We start from the raw sequence: 21,283 nt of genomic DNA, 5'->3' as shown, positions 1-21,283 counted from the left end.
GTTCATTTGCTGTGGTGAAACATCAGAGTTATCCCATAGTGCTCTGTGGAATTACTGTAGGGTTTTATTCCCGTAAATGAGAACAGAATTTCTCTTTTAATCCTGTCTTTGAACCTAAGTGATTACAGCCTGAATTGCCTCTATGAATAAGACAACTGCATGTCCCCATTTAACATATTCTACAGGTTTCACAGAATCATTTTCTGTGTGTCTACACTGATTTTACAGGATTTTATCATTGCTCGAAAGGCAGATTAAAAAAAAAAAAAGAAGAAAAAGAACTCTTCAAAAGAGAATGTCCTAATTTTATGCTGGGATGGGTGTCCTCTGTAGTGACAGTCTCCCTGTGATTCATGTTGTTTCTAATAGTCCTTAGATGGACAGTCCTGAAAACTACTTCTTTGAAAAAAATCAATAAATATATCTTTGTGCTAAAGCGCATAGCTGTACAAAGAAAGCAGAACAGAAGGCGGCTGACGAAAACCATAGGTATTAGCAGGTCCAACTATGTCTTGTAATAAGATTCAGATATAACTGCTGCGAACATTAAAGCAGTAAAAGGGGCAAAAATGCACAGCGTATAATTTCAAAGTGACAACAATCAAAGTTCCTTGGAAAAAGAAGAAAAACATTACCCATTTTGTACTTGTTATGTAATTGTGCTTGTCCTTGGACACATTTCACCTGCAATCACACTTCCAGCAGTTTGGTGTAGAATTTTTATTACTTCTTTATATTTTGTCATCATCATCACTATTTATTTTTTTAAATGTGACTGGGCTTGCCTGCTTTAAAGAGGTTTTTGAAACATCTGTATGCATGGTGGACATGGCTATAGTCTCATAATCCTCCTCACGGGAGCGGATATGACAAAAATGAAATAAGAACTGCAGGTCCCTTTGGAAGTTCTTATTGAGAAATCCATAGAAGATGGGGTTCACACAGGTAGAGATCATGGCAGTGAGGTGACAAATCAGGAACAACAGGTTGTGGCTGCAGGTAGCCACAGGCAGAATTTCATGATTCCAATCAAACACGATATTGAAGATGGTGAGAGGCAGCCAGCATACTGCAAATGCGACCACTATGGAGATCAGCATGATGTTGATCCTTTTGGTTTCAGAGGATCTGTACTTACTGTCTCTCATCTTGTCCATCATGTTGTTCCTTTTTTTCAATCGTATGTATATCTGTAGGAAATTCAACAAAGAGAAACATGTGGGATAATTTAACCTACAACTGTCATCTGTGCAAGGATAAACAACCATCAGACAGAAAGAGGTACATATGGCAAGAGGATTCTGTCTTACCTTCAAGTAGCAAATAAATATAAAACAAAGCGGTCCAAAGTACTGAATCACCAAAAGCGTTGTGGTATAAGAAAGCCTGGCAGTGTCCAAGGGGAACAGGTCCAAGCACACGTATTTGTCCTTATATTCATCAAATGTTATGTTTCTGAAGGGTTCATCTGTTAACACGTGGTAGATCAAGAAAGGCAAAGAGGAAGCTGTGGCTAAAATCCATATGGCAGCAATCCCCATGTAGGCATGTCTGTTGTTCGGCCTCCAGCCACGGGGATTGATGATCAGCTGATGGCGTTCGATAGCAATAAGGACTAAAGAAAAGACTGAGACGGTGATTGAGGCACATTGCACAAAAGGATTCAACTTGCACATGGCCTCCCCAAAAATCCAATGGTCCATTAAAGTATAAACAAAGGTAAAGGGAAGACACATGATGGTCACTAGAAGATCAGAAAAGGACAGGTTGACAATGAGGATGTTGGTAACATTGCGCATCTCCTTTTGTTTTAAGATAATGACAATCAAGGCCAGATTTCCAGAGACTCCCAGAATGATCACAGTCCCGTAAGCCAAGGCCAAAGTGAAGACCATAGCCAAGGGCACATGGCAATCCTCATCCTCAAACTGCAAGATCTGCGAGTTCTTCTCCGAAAAATTGAGATGACCTGAAATATTTCCTAGGGGAGTGAGAACCGAAGCATTCATGTTGTTTCCAACTTGCTGGACGACGTTCACAGCTGCCACTGCTTTCATCTAAACCACTGTCGGAGTTCAAAACACGCCCACCAGCCCGTCAGCAGACCCTTGCTCGAGCCGCTCCTCGGTGCTGCATTGCCCTTGCACCACCTGGGGAGGAGGGAAGGAGCAGGGCCGGTCAACCCCAGGCATGCCGCCCACCCCAGCACCCCAATGCCCTGAGCTCGACTCCCCCGCATGTGACGATTACCAGCCCCAAAGCCAGGGAAACCCCTGCCAGAGAACAGCAGCAGCAGCATCTACTCCGAGGCGGGAGCAGGGCTGCAGACCGAGGGCAGAAAGGCAGAAATCAGGATTAAAATGCAGGTCTGAAAGTGGGGGATGCGACCCCTTGCCAGCCCTACCCCAGCAGCACAAGTTAGATGAAACAAGCAGCTGAGAAGCAATTTCAGTCTTCTACCAGTGTAGACTTTACTGGATGTTTTACATCTCCTTTTCACAAGTTTAATCTGCAAATGTCTGCTTTCTCAATCTGCTCTAAGTGGAATTATATCCAGCCATCACATAAGGGGGGGAAAACCCCATCTGACTAATGTGAGGAGTGGAAAAATTACTCCAAACATTGCTGCACTCTTTTTACCTAATACATACATTTGATGTTGAGTGGCCAAGTGCCCACAGCAGCGCTGGCACTGAGTCAAAGGCAAATCAGGAACTCTGAACACCTTAATCTCAGCTAGCAGGGCTGTGCAGCAAAGAAAGAACAAAACAAGACAAAAGACAAAAATTAGCAAAAATTAGCAAAAATTAAACACTGCAGAAAATTTCTTTACCCGTGCCACACAAACAGGCATATCTAAATAACCACCCCTTTGCAAGGCCTTGGATTTTAAAATCAGAGAAAATCAGGCACATGTGTTCAGGAGGGGAAAAAAAAAAAAAGAAAAAAAGAAAAGAAAGAAAGAAAACAACCTGACACACCTTTACTCCAACTCGCTATTAGCAGCAGCCAAACTGCATCTGGAACTTTCCCTCTGCCCACTCTCCCATGAGCTAAATTTATCACTCACTTAACCCTAGGTTATGATAATGAAAGTAACGCCACTTAAAATTCACACAAGTGGGTTTCAAACCTGGCTCCATATGGCACTTATCACAAAAGCTGTACAAACATTGCCCACTAAAATGTACTTCATTAAAAGTTACCCTGAACGAGTGAGCTTTAGGTCTTAAATGATACTCGATACAAGTCTTGGTGTCATCTAAGTCTCTGGAGCAGAACCCTCTTTGTCTGTTCCTGGCAGCAGACACCCTTTTAACCAGCCACGTGCTGGGGAACAGAGCTGGGGCTGCCTCCTCACTGGGGCAGAGCCAGCATGCGAAAGCTGAGCTCACAGCTCTGGCTCCTCTTCAGGGTCAGCAAAAGGATGACCATGCCAGCACTGTCTTCTCACTGGCATCAATGGCTCACCTCATCTGGCTCTGCTGGCTGTTTATAATCACCGCATGGTTACAAGAAATGGCGACAGGCGATGTAGCTTGCCTCTGAGTGACATTTTACTGTCAAAGCTAACATCAGTGATTTTGGACAAAAGACATCTCTGCATGAGGTTTGGCTACTCTGATTTTCAAGCTAGCTAGGCATGCACCTGAGCATTATCTCTCAGACCTTCTGCCTCTGCTCACTAAATGTTTTGGCTCTCCCTAGTTCACAAAGTCTGGTTTAGGGTCCAATAAATAACCTCCCACCCCCAGGGCCTCTTCAGCCAGAGCCAGAAGTAGGTGCTTTACCCAAAGGGCAAGCGTGTGGGTGATGTGCCAGTTCCAACAATATGATGTTATCTCAGCCTCAAAATCAACGTCTGGATTTAATAATGATCTCCGCTGACACTTTTACAGCACGAGGCGGGCAATCCAGCCCTGGGACTTGATGGGATAATGGCAGGAGCAGAGTGGGCAAGGAGCTGTGTTCTGCAAGGAGAGAACTGGGCAGGTTTTCTCACCAGCTGGGACCAAACTGCACCCAGCAATGAGGTGGCCTAGGTTTCAGGCTTTTGATTTTTCTTTTCCCTTAGCCAAGCTCTGCTCTTGCTTATTTATTAAACATCAGACTCAAAATCAGAAAATGCCACTCCTCCTTCCCTCGCCTCTACCCATAGCAAAGATGCAACCTAAGAGCATGGCTGGTGACCAGCTCAGAAACACAGTACTGCTGGCAAGTGACAAGGAGTCCTTCCTCCCTGCCCACCTCTCCAGAATGGACCAGACATCAGAAGGTGGTGAAGCTGTATCTCCTGGACAGCTGCACTGTTCCCTGTCCCCTACTCCATCAGCTCCCAAGCCAGAAGGCAGATCCCTCTCCATCCTGGGTGCTGGCATGGGCTGGGGAAAGTCCACAGCTCTGCAGACCCCTCCAAGTAATTGCATAAGCTCCCCCACTACACATAGCCTTCCAACATTCCACAAGAATTTTGGTCAAAAGTTTAGCACTAACAGACAGAAAGGGTGAAATAATGTGCTGTGAGGTGACTGGAAATGCACTGTAAAAGTACTGGAGTTCTTCAAAAGGAAGGAAAAAGCGCTGTCAGCCCAAGCTGATGGTTTACCCAGCCACTCGCAAGTCCAACCTGGAGCCTACCCCTCCCTGGGATTTTGTCATCTGCACCTAAGAGACCAAGCAAAGACCAGCCTAACCACCATACAATCACCCACAGTCATGGGAAATCAACCGCAGGGGAAAACTCACCTTGCAACTGCTCTGCCCGTCTTTCATCTGCTCAGGAGCTGGCTCAGGAGGCTGGATTGAGAAGAAGGAGTAGGCAAAAGGGAAGGATTCTCTGGTATTCCTCCGGCTGAGATCCTAAAGATTGGTGAGGAAGCCTGGAGACTCCCCCTTAAAGCCAAACTCCACCTTATCCCAGTATCACATGATGGTGCTCTGCTGAGCAGATCCTGAAAATCTCACTGCAAGCACATCACCTTTAAATTACACATCTGGGGGTGGGTTGCCTAGTAATTCCGAAATAAATGCAATTAAATATTGAAACAAAAGAGGAGGTGGGAGAGCGCAGGGAAAAGCTCAGGAAGGGAGACAGTTTCAAATCGCTGTCTGGCTGTTTCAGTATTTTGTCTGCAAGTTATTGCCATCTTGTGGCCAAACTAAAGATGAAAATAGAAGCTTTCTTGTAAAGGGGACGAGGAGGCGATTTTAAATATAAGGAGCAAGTCACAAAGTTCAGGTTTGGCTTTTTAAACCAGTGCAACTGGCTTCTAGTCTGCATTTATCATGAAGATATTATGAAAAGCAATTACTGGATTAAAAAGAATTGCCAAGTTGATGTTCTTGCTATTTTTTTTTCAGCTAGAAGCAATAAGAAACTATTTTAAAGTAAAATAAGTCAATAAAGTATCAAACCTCAAGAAAATACAGGTGTCACTGTGGCCCTTGTGGGTATTTTTCTGATTCATCCCAGCCGAATCGTTCATCATACTGTATGATGCGTGGAAAAAGAAAGGCCTTTCTGCAGGTTCATACAGAGCAGTGAGATATTCCATGGAGCTGGAAGGAAAATGGGCCCCTGAAAATAAAGAACAAATCTCCATAGTGAGTTGCAGACCCAGAAAGGTGGTGGCTGTTGCCTTGGCCAGCACTTCTGCTTCATTTGAAAACTCCAGTTCCAGCAACCAGACTTTTTTTTTTTTTTTTTTTTTAAGCTGGCACGAGTAGCTCTGCAAACTGCTACAAGCTATATAGGAGGATAGTTTACTGTTTACCGAACAAATTCATAAAAAGCAAAATGGAAAATCTTATTTTCCATTTGCTCTTTTCACAACCCTGAAATACCTTGCCCTTTCAGTCACAAAAAGCACTACTACAGAAGGTATACTTCAACTGGCATAAAAACCGGTGAGTTGGAAATCTGAGAGACGTTACCCAGATAAACTTAAGCAGCACTTTGAAAATGCCCTGACAAAACCTGCAGGCTGTATTAGGAGTTTGGATTTCTTGGAAAACAGAAGCGCCCTAACTCTTCCAAGCCTCCAGATTAATTTTTGAAGTACAAGGAGTCACATGCTCTTACATTCTTACCTTCAGGCATACTCCTATTATATGGCAACACTGTTACATCATGGATAACTCTCACGCGAGGAACCATGTTACTTATAGCTAAAAAATTAGTTGCATGTAATAAATGATCATAACATTTTTTTGCAGAATGAGCCTCATGAGAAGGTTTCAGCAGTGAGGCTGATGTTTACACTGTATTTCCAGGAGCTCAGCTCAACTGCATTGTGACTGCAGTCCTCAATGTGAGAAAGGAAAGTGCAGGCATACCTTAAGGTTGCTATAAACCAGTAGCCAGGACACTGCTGACATTTTAACAGCAGCAGCCAGAAGGTAAGTGCAGGCTGTACATAATGTCTCTCAAGAACTTCAGTCATACGTGGGTCATTAACATGCACCAATCTCTGTGTGAGCAGAGCAAAGGTGCATACACTCAGGCAGAGATCTAAGCTGAAGATCCTATAAAAAGCATATTTCAATCTGAAGCAGTAACACTCCAGGACATCTAGAACTGAGGACTCTCATTGCTATGGATGTGAAATGATACATTCATATTACAAAAGAAAAAAAAAAATTATTGTCCAATATAGACATTTTTAAGGGCATTAGATGTATTGCCAGGCAGGGAAAAAGTCTTTTTCTATACCATGATGATCCCACTACTTCTCTATAATGTTCTTACCCATAAGGGCAAGATGACTATTTTTAAAATTAAAATAAGCATTTTGTGATACAGAATTGTGGTACTCTGTCAATAGGTACCTGGAGCAGAGATACATTTTTAAGACCAGTTCAGAATAAGAGGCTTGGGTTTACATGACAAGGTTTTGGTAGCACAGGGGCTGCAGGGGTGGCTCCTGTTAGAAGACATCAGAAGCTGCCCTCGTGTTGGACAGAGCCTCCAGCTGACTCCAAAATGAACCCACTGCTGGCCAAAGCTGAGCCCATCAGTGATGCTGGTCGTGCCCCTCTGATAACATATTTAAGAAATGCTATTTTCTTATAATTAATGCTGCGTACCAGTTGTGAGAGAGAGAGGAGTGAGGAAAATGTGAGAGAATCAGCTCTTCAGACAATGACGTCAGTGAAGAAGGAGGCGGAGGAGGTGCTTCAGGCGCCGGAACACAGATTCCCCTGCAGCCTGTGGTGAAAACCATGGTGAAGATATCCAGGCTGTGGTCCGTGAAGAGGAGCCCACACAGGAGCAGGTTTTCTGACAGGAACTGTGTGGGGGACACATGCCAGAGCAGTCTGTTCCTTAAGGACTGCACCCCATGGAAAGGACCCATGCCAGAGCAGCTCTTGAAGAACTGCAGCCTGTGGGAAGTAACCACATTGGAGTAGTTTGTGAAGGACTGTATCCCATGGGAGTGGGATACTTCCCACTGGAGCAGGGGAACAGCATGAGGAGGAAGCAGCAGCAGAGACGTGTGATGAATTGACCACAACCCCCATTCCCTGTCCCCCTGTGCTGCCCAGGGGGGCGGGAGTGTAGAAGAGTTGGGAGGAAGGAGTGAGGTTGAGCCTGGGAAGGGTGGTGGGGGTGGTGTTAGTTTTGTCTTTCTTTCTCACCACTCTATTTTTAACAGATTAACCTACCACAGAGGCATTCATTTGCTGTCCTAGCAAAATCCAAATAGAGAAATGCCACTGTTTCTGCCACAGAAATTTCTGGTTTCAGATAAGTATGATCTTCTTTCTCCTCCATTTTGTCATTAGTCGCAAGGATATTCATTTCAGCATAAATTAAGAGACTTATAATACTTTATGCTTCAATGGTTAGTATATACAAGAATTTGAAACATTGTATACATACAGGCAAAGCAAGCCTCACAATACCTTTTTATACTATGTAAATATAATAATTATCTATAAGAGATCAAAGATAGATCCTACATGTCACTCAGTGACCTGAACTCATAGTAATGGCAACAAATATTCGTAGAGTTATTCACACCGCAGACGGATGCAAGGTCAGGCTTTAAACAGTGCAGTGGAGCAATGGAAAGGGCTGCCTTAGTCGCTGGGTCTTTCAAACATATATGCTATAACACAAGTCTTACCACTCTGCCATATGTTGTGTGCCCACCTCAGATGACCAAATCTGTTGGAGCTATATCAATCATCTCTGAAGCACTTTCACATACATGTGAGCACTACAACACACTAACAATCACTCTATTAGGGGTAGGCTCTTTTCAAACTCTTTCCATTATAGCTACGTAAAATTCACGTTGTGCAGCAAATATCACACAGCATCAGGGATGCTCTGTAGGAAGCTCAGGAGTTAGCAGCTCCTAGATATTCTGTACATCTCCAGTCTCAACACCAAGCTGAGTGTCCTGAGCTGGAGCACCAAGCTCACAAAGATGGCAAATGACTCCTCAGTAACACTTATTCTATTGATGACCACTATTAGGACACAAAACTGGAGTAGCAAAGTAGCCATTGTGTTAAAGATTAGCCTCTTCCAGGGAGTAAATTTTTTCAGTGCATCAAAGGCACCCTGGACAGGAAGGCTGTGTTTGTTTGTGTGCTTATGATTATTTGTGTGAAGGCATGACATTGCAAAAGTACAATAAACAGAATACAAGTATCTCAACTAAGGAAATAGAACAGCTTGAGTAAAAGAATACAGAATTTCTTTGAAGCAAAATCATTGAGAAGGGAAAAAGATGTTTTTAAGAAACACATGGAAAAAATATGCCGAAAGATTAATCCATTAAAATTCTCTCTCACTGTAACTCTCAAAAATGGAAAAGATTTCATAAAATGAGGCTGTCACTTTCATTTACAATGTATTGTCATGTGTTCAGGCAATGCAATCCCTCTGTAAAACTTAAAATCCACCTACTGAAAGAACACCACAAGTCTTTTATGGTTTCTACTGTATATAAAGCAAACTGAAACCACCACTATGGAAAGGAATGGAAACACTCTCTGAAGGTTTCTTTATTTTTATTGTTTTCATTTCCTAGTAATGAACATCAGTACCATTTAAATACTTGCATTTCACATTGTGCTGTTCACAGATAAGGGAACTCATGCTCCTTGGGGCAGAAGTCTGTCATCAGTAGACTAAATAGGCATTTTGCTGTGGAGTACAGTGAGAATAGCAGCAAATTCTCTGTTTGGCTAAGACCGTGTTTATTTTGCAATGACTGCAACTGACACCAAACACAACACTTCATTTGACTGCTAATGTCACAAACCCGAAGAAGCTGCATGAATAATTATGTGGTTAATCTCTGCTGAGAGTCTTGCTGCTGCAGTTCTGTTTTCAACAATACAGGCAAGCTAACTAGTGTAAAGCTATCCTGATCGTATGCAGTGTTATATATAGGCTGCTTGAGATACAAACTAAATTATGTTCACCTGGCTAAAACGCTAAGTCAAGTTTTCTGCTGCAGCCACCCCACTCTGTCCATTCAGGGTTCAAACTCACGTACACTAATACACAAGCTCTCCTCTGGCTTCAGATGAAGCAGAAATAGGTCCTGTGCTTCAGCATGATCATCCAGAAAGGGCATTAATAGTCAATGCATATAACACAAGCCAACAAATGTAATGACACCTGTTAGGCAGCAAAAATGGTCAATTCCATGCACACCCTTGGAGGTATTTTATTAGCTAACAGTGCAATGGCCTGCCTCTCATCTCAAAGACATCTCAACCATTCCAACATTTTTAGTAGTCCAAGGCTCACTGCCTTCCTGCCCAGCTGCTTTATGTGAGGTAAGAATGGGCCATGCACAAGCCAGATACCAGTGGTATTTTTAACAGTGTTTTGTAACGGTATTTTAATAGTATTTTTGCAGGGGTGAACAGTTGGGTTGATGTGTGTGAAAAATTTCGACTAGTAAAAACGCTCTATATGGATCCCACAAAATGCCTCAAGCTCTGTAGTAGCTATGTCCTACCATTTTAGACTGTCTTGCCAATGGATAAGTGCTCAGCAGGCAGCAGACTTTAGAGTAACATTAGACTTTGCCTCATGGCAAGCTTTGACTCAGGGTGACTGACTCCATGCTGTGGAATTTGGACATTAGGTGACTTAGACCTTGATTTTTCATGGCATTCATCAGTTCTCACCAACTTCAGCTTGAGCCTTCATTTCTTTCACGGTTAGCCTTTAGAAGCTAAATTTTCGAAGATATTGGACTGATACTCCTGAAAGAAAAAAACATTCAGGAATGTGTTAAGAAACATGTCAAAATTAATTTGTATTCTGATAGACATAGAGTTCTCTCCTCTATTTTCAGTTGCGCCCTTCTCACTCAGGAATCCCAGCCTTTTCCCTCTGATGCACCTTTTTTCTTCCCCAGCTCCTCCAAAACAGGTATCTTTCATCATCACCATCTCTTACTTCCTCAAGGACTCCTCCATGGTTTCAACAACCCTATGGAGGCTGGTTTCTAGGGAACTCGTACTATTATCTGTTGTCACTTCTGACATTAGATACCTTTAATGTCAGTACCTTTCCTATCACCTATTTTATTATTCAGTAGTATTACTGGCAAGACAGAGGTACACAAACAGTGAAAAGGAAAAAAATTATAATGGTCTGAATAGTAATTGCCTCTGATGTGCGCAAGTATCAGGGATGAATTGTCCAAATAGAACTGAGATAAATCTGGTGTTATTTACAGGTCCAGGGGGGAAAAACCCCAAACAAACCCATACCTGCCAGTACATTACTGGTTGATGAACTCTCTTGAAATAAGACAACTAAGAAAACAAATATGAGATTTTGTCCTTGGAGAAAATTGCTTTGAGGAAGAAACACTTGTCTTACCAACTGTTCTTGCTAAGAAGCATGTAATTTCTAGAGGCTGTTTGGGAAACTGTAGTAGTTAACTGCCTGCCTTAGAAACAGTCAGCATTGAGGTAAGCTCTGTGCACCTTTATGAAGGTACAATGGCATTCCACATAAATCATAGCTGTGCAATGCAAGAAACCATCATTTCCCATTTGTGGGCTATGTCAGCAAAGCTGTTATTTTTTTTTTAAAGACAATGTCAGTCTGCTGTAGCCGGAAGTATTCACAGAAAGATACAGTGTCTCTAAAACTTCCCTCTGTCCAGGAGGGAACTTCCACTTCAAGCAGTGTGGCCAGCAATGTGCAAAGCTTCCCTGGAACAAGGGACCCAGGCAAATCTGTGCCCTGGGAGGTGGTCTTAATCCCCCCCATAGCAGATTGGAACTAAGGGGGGGGTTCTATGTTCAGGTCAAATATTTGCGTGAAAAGCTTCAAAGTCATCAGTGTCAGGTGGGAAGACAGTAAAAAATGCTAAGAACAGCTGCTCAGCCCTAAAAAGGATTAATTTTGTTCTCCTTTGTGACTAACATGGGAGCTGTCTTAAAACGATGAGTTGGATTGGCAAGTCACTTCCACCTGGCAGCTCCCTGTGCTCCACTTGCACATGCAGTGATTCACCAGCAGTGGGTGGTGAATAATGCAGGAGCAGGCACAGGAAGATGGGAAGCAATCTTCCTCACCATCCTGAGATTAAGGTTAATTGTCCCTTGATCACTTACCCTAAAACGAGCATTGTTTAACCAAAGTTAAATAAGGAACCCAACTGGACTCTCAGTGTTCAAAAGTTATTTTACACTATGGTTGATCCGGCTGGTTTGTCTCCGCATGGTACAGCCTTTCACAGGCTAATTACACTGATAGCTTTTCTGCAGTGCTGTGTTAATATCAACGGGCGAAGGAGTGCCTCGGCAAATGGAAAAGTCATTGCATTTTCATGTCAGATTCTGCCACTTCTGCTCCCAGAGACCTGCGCGTCACTCGGTTCTCCGGTAGTCCTGTAATTGGACTATGATCAATGACTTTTCTTGTGTTAGAAGACAGCAGCCGAGGAGAACAGCAGAATTTGTCTATTCATGCTTTGTGCTATGACATACCCAACAATTTCTATGCTTTAAAATGTTGCTCACTTTAAAAAATGCCCTGTCTTCCCACTGACGGCCCAGATAAAATTAAAACCACCCTTCAGATATTTGCCTCTGTAAGAACTGAGTTACTCAATTCGGAACGGCAAACTGTTCGGGGGAAATCCATCACCTCCCACCTCTTCTAAAATAATGGTAAAAATTAAAGGGCGTTCGAGCAGCACGGATAATCAGCACCAAAGCTCCGCTCCAGCCAAGGTGAGGGCAGCTAGAGAGCGCTCGGGTCAGTGCTCTGCGATGGCCAGGCTGCGCTCGCCCTTCCCGACGCCCCGAGACGCTCAGAACCCATCCCCTTCCCGAACCGCCGCGTCTCGGACCCCGGGTGAGCCGCCGGGAGCATCCCTTAAGTACCGGCGAGCGCGGCGTTTGTTTACAGTCTCTCTGCATTTCCATGGAAACCCTAATTGTCACACCGTGCCGGGCGGGGGGAATGGGCTCCAGCCACCGCCCGGAACGACCGCCCGAAACGCGCCCGCGCGGCGGCTCCGGCCCTCGCCCAGCGAGCGCCCGGGCGAGCGGCGAGCGCGGCGGCAACAGCACCGGCACCGGCACCGGCACCCCGCCCTGGCACCCCGCCCCGGGGTGCTGCTCGCGGCCGCAGGCCAGCCCCGGCGCCTCCGCACCACCCGCCTAAGATGCGCCACCAGGCAGCCCGGAGGATACGCGCTCCCCCGCGCTGGCGGGGAGCCGCGCTCGCCCCGCCGCGGCCCGGGCCGGAGCTATGAGCGCCGCCCGGGGCTGCCCGCCTCGCTCCGCGCCGCGGCCCTCTCCGCCCGCTACCGCCGTGAAACCCCGAGGCGCCCGCGGGAGCCAGGAGAGGCGCGCAGGTAACGCTCCGCGGGGCGCGGAGCCTCCGCGCAGGGAGCCCCGCAGCCGGGCTCAGGGCTTCCCCCGCCAGGCGGCAACTTTGCGCCGGGCAGCGCCCCGCCGGCAAGTGCGCGGAAACCGAGGGGCTTCTCTGCAGCCGCGGGCGCGGGGGGAGGTTTGGCTGCCGCGTCCCCGTCCCGTCCCCGTCCCGCCGCTCCTGGCTGCGGGCGGGTGCGTTATGCACAACGCAAAGGGATTCCCTAGCCAGGCGTGGAAGGGCAAAAATAACAGTCTGTCCCGCTTGGGTTTGGGTTTTTTGCCTTTGCAAGCCAGGAGCTGCTGTGCTCCCTGGCGTAAAATGTAGCCGTGCGTCTTGCGTTTTCTGTTCTGGCCAACAGATACCCCATTATATTGCATAATGTTTCCTTGGAGCTGCAGAAATAATCTTATTAGTTGGCTTTTGCTTATTTTATGAAGCTGTATTCTTGTTTTCCAGGATAACGTTGCAATTCTTTTAGTTAGGCAGATAAAGAGGCGTACCATTAGCATGCATGAAAATCCATTTTTTCTGGACTTCTGAAGTAATCTCAATCTTCCGAATTATCCCAGGTTCTCTGGCTAGTTTTTGCTGTTGAATGTAATGAACATGAGTATTTGAAGCACTAGCATTTAATCTTTAGCTTGTGATGTGAATGTGACTCTTCAGTGGTTTCAATTTTTGGCTTGGACTTTATCTCAGTCTTTAATGATGTGCAGGCATCATTTCTGAAGTCGTAACAACATAGCTCAGTGTTTTCCTTGAGCTTAGGTGTTCAGGCAGTTACAGCCTGTCATGTTAACTATTTAGAAGTTCAAAGACTTTCTCTGACTTTATTTTCTATACAGTCCCGATACCACTCCAGCATTATGGGAACAGTAAGGTTGTAATCCTTAGGGAATTTTCACGTTTTGTTTCCTCCCTGTATGTGTTTGTCTTTATTTGTCTTTAAGGTAGAAAAAGGTCTCCTAAGACTGTAAATTGTTCATAGCTGTAAAGATGAATTGCCCCGTTACACAGATTGAACTGATGAGACTATACAGGGACCTGCCAGTCAGTTAACTTAATAGGTATTAATATTGTAGGATATGAGCTCTTATTTGTGAATAAACCTTAATCTCGTGTAATAGAAGGAATATTTTCTGAGAGAACAATTGCCTTCAGAGGAGGATGGTTGCCTTGCTAACTTTTGCATTCTTGAAAATTTCCCTTCAAATACGTAGAGAAAGAACAATATCTAGCCTATCCACTCTCCTAAATTATGATTTATGGATTTTGTATTTTAAATGATAGTTTTAACTGAAATAATTAGATTAATAGTAAGATTTTAAGCATCCTAAACTAGTGTATTTTAGGTTATGTGGTACCTCTAATTCAGCTAAACATGATTAATAGTTCACGTTCTCTCTGTCATTCTCAGGCCTTAGATCAACTGTAACTGAAAACTCCTCTGAAGCATGATTTTGGTGAAAGTAAGAATCACAGTAATCAGAGAGTCACACTGAAATATATCACGAATGAGATTTAAAGAGGTTTTACTTGAAATCTTTCAAGATCATCAGCTGTCATAAAATACATTTTACTGTAAAAGATAACCACAAATACTCCTTGTATTTAATGTTAACTGCATTCATTTGATTCTTACAGTAAATATTCAAATCCAGCCTGGATCCTGCCACAAAACTGTAGTCCCTCCTGCCTTGTGCAGCCTAGCCTTCTGTCTCAAGCATCCCATTGAAACTAAAGGAGACCTAAGCAAACCCACTTAAAGCTCACAGGGTGTGAGCTCGTAACAGGTATAGCTGAGCACAGTCTTGGGGAGTCTGTGCAGACCAAGAATACAGAAATGGGACCTCATTTGCTTGACTGATCGATGTAGGAGATGAAAGTGATTCAACTTTTGGAGCTGACAGCTAGAAGATCTCCATCAGGTAGTTTCAGACTGATTAAATGGGATCCTGAAAACAGGCACAAGAGCACCGTGGCACTGTGGTGCATTCAGTTTAGAAATACACTTCAAATAGAAGGAGAGTGTTTTCAAAAGAAGTTAATTATTTAATTCTATTTCCCACAGTGGGATTTTCAGGGATTTTCATTTCCCTGAAAGCTATGGCCATGTGCTGCACTGCGATTGACCAGCTGACAAGAGGGAGAGTGAGTGAATCCCCCAAAAATAGAAGCAGCTGCTAAAACAAAGCAGGAAGATAAATGTCAGTAAGTGCACACAGCCCTGTGAAATCAGTGGTTTGCTAATATGAGTTTGGGGATTGAAGATCAGTGATATGGGAGGGAACGCTTTTGTTTGCATCTTTACTGACAGTGGCACTCAAGCTGAGAGCACAATTGGTTCCTTTGGGGAAGCTCAGAGAGCAAGAGATCCCTTGACAATTTAGGAAATTTTGGGGGAATAGTGCTTTCATTTCACACATTCGGAATGAAAATAAAATTCTCTTTGGCCGTTTTGCAAAGGGGACTTCTGTCAGCACAGCAGTTGTCTGTTAAAACCAGATTATAGTCTTATTCCCTCCCTGTCTTTCTGTCGCTCTGAAACTGTGACTATAGGGAGATGGTGCAGAAGTGGCTGCAGTGCACTGCAGACTCCTGTGGTGCCCCAAGTGTCCAGCCAGGGCCTGACCAGAGCATGTTGTGGCTTCTTCCACTGATCCTTCCTCATGGAAATCAGGACAGCTCAGCTCTCACCCAAGGCAGAAGGCAGCCATAGCAGGGGACAGAGCTGGAGAGCTTGCACTGGACTTCAGAGGCACTCCTGCTAAGCTGCTTCAATATTGATGTGTCTCGACAAAATATGTCTACTTCAGCAAAACCAGCGTGCTCACTTTTCTTTTTTTTTTTTTCTGAAGAATTCTATTAAAAACACAATTAATAACTCTGCTAAAGCCGTACTGCAAGAGCTTTACATGAAGATGTAGAAATCGACAGAACCTGGAAACAATCTTTCCATTAAATTTTTAAGAATTCCTCAATAAACATTCATTAAATAAACATATTCCAGTATAAAAACACATCAATTTTGTTCCTTGGCCCTAGTCTTAGCATTACCTGTATGGAATATAAATTTCTAGAAGAGAAAATAATTACGTCGCATCTGACTTGAGAGTCACTCCCTTTTCACTTTTAGTCACCCAACACTGAAAGTGGCAGTAGGAAATAACAGCGACACCATCAGATTTTTTTCAATTCTCTTCATAGAATCCGTTTATTAAAACTCAGCAAAATTGAATTAAAATATGTGGATTTCTCTTCAGACTGTAACACATAACTGAAATAGACTGGACTAACTACACAGAGAGCCTTTACTACCAGTAGGGGTGCCTGCTTTTTCTCCATCTTGCCCAAGATCAACCTTTTCAGTGACAGCCATTATCAGCAAAAAGTCTAGGGAGGAAGTTGCAGTTTTGGTACCTCAATCAATAAAACTTTCACAGACAGATCTGCTATTACAACTTAAGCATTGGTGTGTACTGTTACTACTCAGTATGACCTTCAGACAGATATGAATATGTGCGGGAATTTAAATATTACTGAGAATACACATAGATACTCTAAAAGCAATATTAATCTCCAGGTTTCTGAGAAAAAACATCTGCAGTTTGTGTCTGCTTCACAGGTTAGTCCTTCAACCTACTATCACTTAAAACAGAAGACTACACAGAACGATCTCTCTTAGCACAGTTACTTACATAGGCACACATAATAAATGAAAAGCTCATTCCTTCGGAATCATCACCACTTTGAGAGCATTGTAAGAGTTCTTGAGGTTTTTTGAATATCAAATTGGTACTGGATTTCCTTCTCTCTTTCTTATTAGTCTTCCTATTCTCAGACAATAACTGGTCGATTAGTAACCAAGATTTGGACAGATCTAGATCTTGTGTAAAGTTTCATTTCCCTTTCTCAAATAACTCCTGATTGTTTTAAAACCTGCTATCAGGCAATGGGATGCTCAACTAGTAATGCTTCCTTAATCTGTGCAAGATATAAAATGGAAAAGGAAGGTGTTCAAGCAAAAAGAAAATTGTCCAGAATTATGCTAATGGCTTTTTCTTTATTAACTCCTCAGTTATATGCAAGGGTTTTTCCTACATGCTTCTCAGCTAAGATGAATGTGGTAGTGCAAAGATAATAGAATGTTCACCCTGAAAGTAATAGACAGATAATATTTCACATTGAAATGCAATGTACAGTTGAAACGGCTTTCATGAATCAAGAGAGTCTGCAGATTACAGATGCGTGCACACAACAAATTCTATGAAAGCATCGGTCATAGCAAAACCCATCATTTCTCCATGCTGAACAAAGGGGGAAGAATGATACAGGTATGACCTAACAGTGGCATAATTCCATAAGCCTGAGGTAGGGGAGTGTATTTTATCCAGGGCAGATCCCTGCTGTGGTTTTCTCAGACAAAAATTATGGTGAGTCATGTTTAGAGAACAGAAAGAAATTTCAGCTGATTTTGGAAGTCACTGTAGTCTGCAGATCATACTGTTTTCAGATGATTACTAGCAACTCGGGGAAATTAACTCAGAAAAATTAAGTAAAAAACTATTTACTTCTTTAGCAATAGTTGTGTAAAGAGCAGCCCACCAAAATGAAAATTTTTGATAATATCAATAAAGACATAGAGGGATTAGATCACTTACAGAATCTCTAGTCTGCTCCTTTAAAGTTGGTCTAGAGGCAAGTGTAGTCTCAGATAGTGTTGTTTGCCTATTATATGGTTTTCCACTGTCTCACTAGAGACAGAAAAATTAAACAGACATAATTTGCATTAATGCTGCCCTGCTCATACGCATACAATTACAATATTTAAGTTATCTAGATTCACATATCCAATTCTTATTTCTATTCTAGCTATCAAAAAGCACCTTAACTCAGCCTTGTGAGCAGCTGGCAAGGCTTAGTTCCTTTCACCTCTCCCCAACACATTACTTGCAAGACACAAAAATGTGCAGTATCTTACTGGGTTTTTTAAAATAAGTATTTCTAATCTTACATGAGGGACCTTCCCATCACAACACACTGCCAGTGAATATTCTAAGGGTGTTTTATGGTTTGAGCTTCCCTTTGGCACCTGACAGTTGTGATGTGAAGGAAGGAGCACATCTGCACGTGTAGAGGAAACTGAATAATATTATTGCGCTTTGAAAAAGTCAGCATGATACAGCTCACTGAGGATAGCTACATTGTTGAAGAGCCCTGCCTCTTTTAGTTGATGGGTTTAGTCTTCTGCTCAGCTTATGCATGTTTTGGGTTTGTTTAGACCTTTTTGTTTTTTCTTGCCTAAGATTTCTAAACATTAAGCAATTTTGTACAGGACACTGGCACTCTGGGGAATGTTGACTTTGAAACTTTAGCACATGCAGATGTTTAAGATAAACTGGATCTTAAACAGAACTGTCTTTCTGTTTCATCTAAAACTAAGACTAGTATATGAGGATTATTTAGGCAGAATAACTTTGTGCTGAGCTAGGTTTTAATGTTAGATGTTTCTGTGCTGAAGAGTTAGCAGTTCCCTGAATTTTCAAATGGCTGTGTGGGGTTTGCTTCCAGTTAACACTGTCCTCTCTGTATTACACCCAATGACTTTGGATGATTTGTAGGTAGTTTTCCCCTCTGCATGAGCAACAGTTAAAATATGTTCAACACTTAATAGAAGACGGTTTGTATATGCACCACATTAGGAATTCCATTTTGGATCACTGACAGTGGCTCTCCTTATAAAGAAAGCTCTCACCTATTTTGTGTCGGTTTTCTACCAGCAAGGTAAGAAATACTACTGCAGTTGCTAGCATATGTTAAAACATCATATATTATCAGGCGCTCTCATTATAATTTGCTGTCATGTAATGATTAGGCACATGCCCAGATGGTGATGGTAATTTCCTTACTCATATCAGTGAACTGTTATTCACATGAGTAATCTCACCAACTAAATGGATTGCTTTTGTAGCTAACTGCTCCCTCATGGAAAGGCTGACAGTATGGTCTACAGCAAAGCATAGTTAAAAGCCAGCATCATAATGCAGAACCTTAAATTGTCATTGTCCCATGTGAGCGGCCAGGTAGGAGGCCTAGGTTTGCTGAACACCATGTGATAAAACCTACAAAACTAATTCCTGTTGATCTAAAGTTACACAGGATCTGCCGCACAGTAGAATAACACCACTATTAATTTATTTGCATTAAGGTGATACAAGGTAAATTTATGTTCCTTTACATTCTGATTAACACCAGTATCATCCTTCCTTCAGATGCTAATTAATGCTTTTCTTGTTCTAAGCAGGACTGCAAAATGGATTTAGGATTCAAAGACCGTAACAACAGGACACCTACCAAGAACACCTCTGCTACTACAAAGAACTTTTCTGCCTGGGAAGATTATAAGAGTAGTGTTGACGACATACAGTACTTTCTTATCGGGCTGTACACACTGATAAGTCTGGCTGGCTTTATGGGAAATCTGCTTATACTAGTGGCTCTAGTAAAGCGCAAGCAGAAGACAATAATAAACATTCTTATCAGTAACTTGGCCTTTTCTGACATCTTAGTTGTGCTGTTTTGTTCACCTTTCACACTGACGTCTGTCCTGCTTGACCAATGGATGTTTGGCACTATCATGTGCCACGTAATGCCCTTCCTCCAGTGCGCATCAGTTCTAGTTTCAACTTTAATGTTAATATCTATTGCTGCAGTCAGGTACCGCATGATAAAATATCCCCTTTCTAGCAATTTAACAGCAAAACAAGGCTATTTCTTAATAGGCACCATTTGGGCCCTTGGCTTTGCCATTTGCTCCCCTCTGCCAGTTTTCCACAAAATTGTGGACCTCAGCAAAACTCTGAATTTAGAGGCACTGGAGAACAGGCTCTTGTGTATTGAGTCATGGCCTTCCGATTCCTACAGAATTGCCTTTACAATAGCTTTATTGTTCATGCAGTACATATTGCCACTGGTGTGTTTAACTGCTAGTCATACCAGCGTCTGCAGGAGCATAGGCTCTAGACTGTCAAACAAGGAAAACAAGTTTGAAGAAAAGGAGATGATAAACCTTACACTTCATCCATCTAAGAGTACCAGCACACAGGTGCAGCCATCCAGCCATTCCAGATGGAGCTGTGCCTTTGGTAGAAAGCACCACAGAAGATACAGTAAAAAGACTTCAAGTGTGATGCCTGCTATTTCAAGGCATCATCAGAATACTCATTCCAGAGACCTCCCAGAAACCTCTGGCACAGAAAAAAGCCAGCTCTCTTCCTCCAGTAAATTCATTCCTGGGATACCTATCTGTTTTGAGACAAAACCAGAAGAAAATACAGAGACCCAGGACATGATTACAATATCCCGATCCATCATCAGAATTAAGACAAGATCTAGGAGAGTTTTTTGCAGACTGACAGTGCTAATCCTAGTTTTTGGTTTCAGTTGGATGCCTCTTCACCTCTTCCACATTGTGACGGATTTTAATGCCACTCTCATTTCTAACAGACATTTTAAATTAGTATATTGCATATGCCATTTACTGGGTATGATGTCCTGCTGCTTGAATCCCATCCTCTACGGGTTCCTTAACAACAGCATAAAAGCTGATTTAATGTCCCTTATTCCATGCTGCCAAATACCATGATTTTATGCGCCCCAGAATAAAATAAAAAAACAAGTTTGGCTTTCAAGCATACTGACGTGTATAGCTGTAACAGCTAAATTAGTTTAGTTTAGTTAGTCTGACTTGGTTGTGATCAGTAGCGTTTTGTGTGAAAGGATAGTTCTATGGCTGCATGTATTTCTTGCATTGGGCAGAAATATATACATATATTATAATATTCTTCTATCTGTTACACATAGGAAATCATGCCCAGTGTACAAAACCAGAACACCATTTTTGTCACCTGAAATATGGCAATCTGTACTTTTGAATTATACCGAATACATAAGGAGTAATAAATATAAGACTATTTAGACATATCAGTATTAACTGTCATAAAACTATAATAAAATACATACCATTTACTAAATAACTACTGTTGAGACTATTTCAGTGCCAACTTTGTTTTCTAACATAATTAAACATCTGTTTCTGGACATGATTAGAAAATTATTTTTCCTTAGCTTTTTGGCTCATACTTTGCTCTGTCTTTGTAAGATGCTTTGCTGCTGGTTCCCAGATTGCCTTATTCCCTCAAATAGGTTATGGGTAGTTGTTCTTGTCTAGATTGTTTCCGTCTCACTTTGTTTATCCAGTACAACCTATCTGATTTCCTTAGCCAATTTTTTGTCATTTCATGTCATTATATAAATTCATGGCTGAATTTATATATACGTATGCCTTTGTTCTTACAGCAATGACTTCCCTGAACATACAACGTGCTTCTGATCAGAGTAAGCCTTCAT

At 42.6% G+C, this 21,283-nt stretch overlaps 2 protein-coding genes across 2 annotated transcripts; one reads left to right on the top strand and one right to left on the bottom strand.

Moving 5' to 3' along the window:
* Positions 1-731: 731 nt before the first annotated feature.
* NPY1R (neuropeptide Y receptor Y1) lies at positions 732-2,039 on the bottom strand. The gene is made up of 2 exons (XM_009954459.2): positions 1,311-2,039; positions 732-1,190 (listed from the first exon to the last, which is right to left on the bottom strand). Exons 1-2 carry the CDS (start codon positions 2,007-2,009, stop codon positions 732-734), a joined length of 1,158 nt encoding a protein of 385 aa, XP_009952761.1. The 5' UTR covers positions 2,010-2,039.
* Positions 2,040-19,181: 17,142 nt separating this feature from the next.
* NPY5R (neuropeptide Y receptor Y5) lies at positions 19,182-20,519 on the top strand. The gene has a single exon (XM_009954486.2). It carries the CDS (start codon positions 19,188-19,190, stop codon positions 20,517-20,519), a length of 1,332 nt encoding a protein of 443 aa, XP_009952788.1. The 5' UTR covers positions 19,182-19,187.
* Positions 20,520-21,283: the final 764 nt, after the last annotated feature.

Source organism: Leptosomus discolor, chromosome 4, assembly GCF_034619465.1.
Source record: "Leptosomus discolor isolate bLepDis1 chromosome 4, bLepDis1.hap2, whole genome shotgun sequence".
NCBI lineage: Eukaryota > Metazoa > Chordata > Aves > Leptosomiformes > Leptosomidae > Leptosomus > Leptosomus discolor.
The sequence above is the reverse complement of the archived record's forward strand: the minus strand, read 5'-3'. Positions and strand labels throughout refer to the sequence as shown.

What these genes read in the sequence shown, in the direction of transcription:
- NPY1R (XM_009954459.2), bottom strand. Translation starts at nt 2,009, where the DNA reads ATGAATGCTTCGGTTCTCACTCCCCTAGGAAATATTTCAGGTCATCTC. An exon ending in TATTTATTTGCTACTTGAAG is followed by an intron (nt 1,191 to 1,310) that starts GTAAGACAGAAT and finishes AATTTCCTACAG; the next exon opens with ATATACATACGATTGAAAAA.
- NPY5R (XM_009954486.2), top strand. Translation starts at nt 19,188, where the DNA reads ATGGATTTAGGATTCAAAGACCGTAACAACAGGACACCTACCAAGAAC.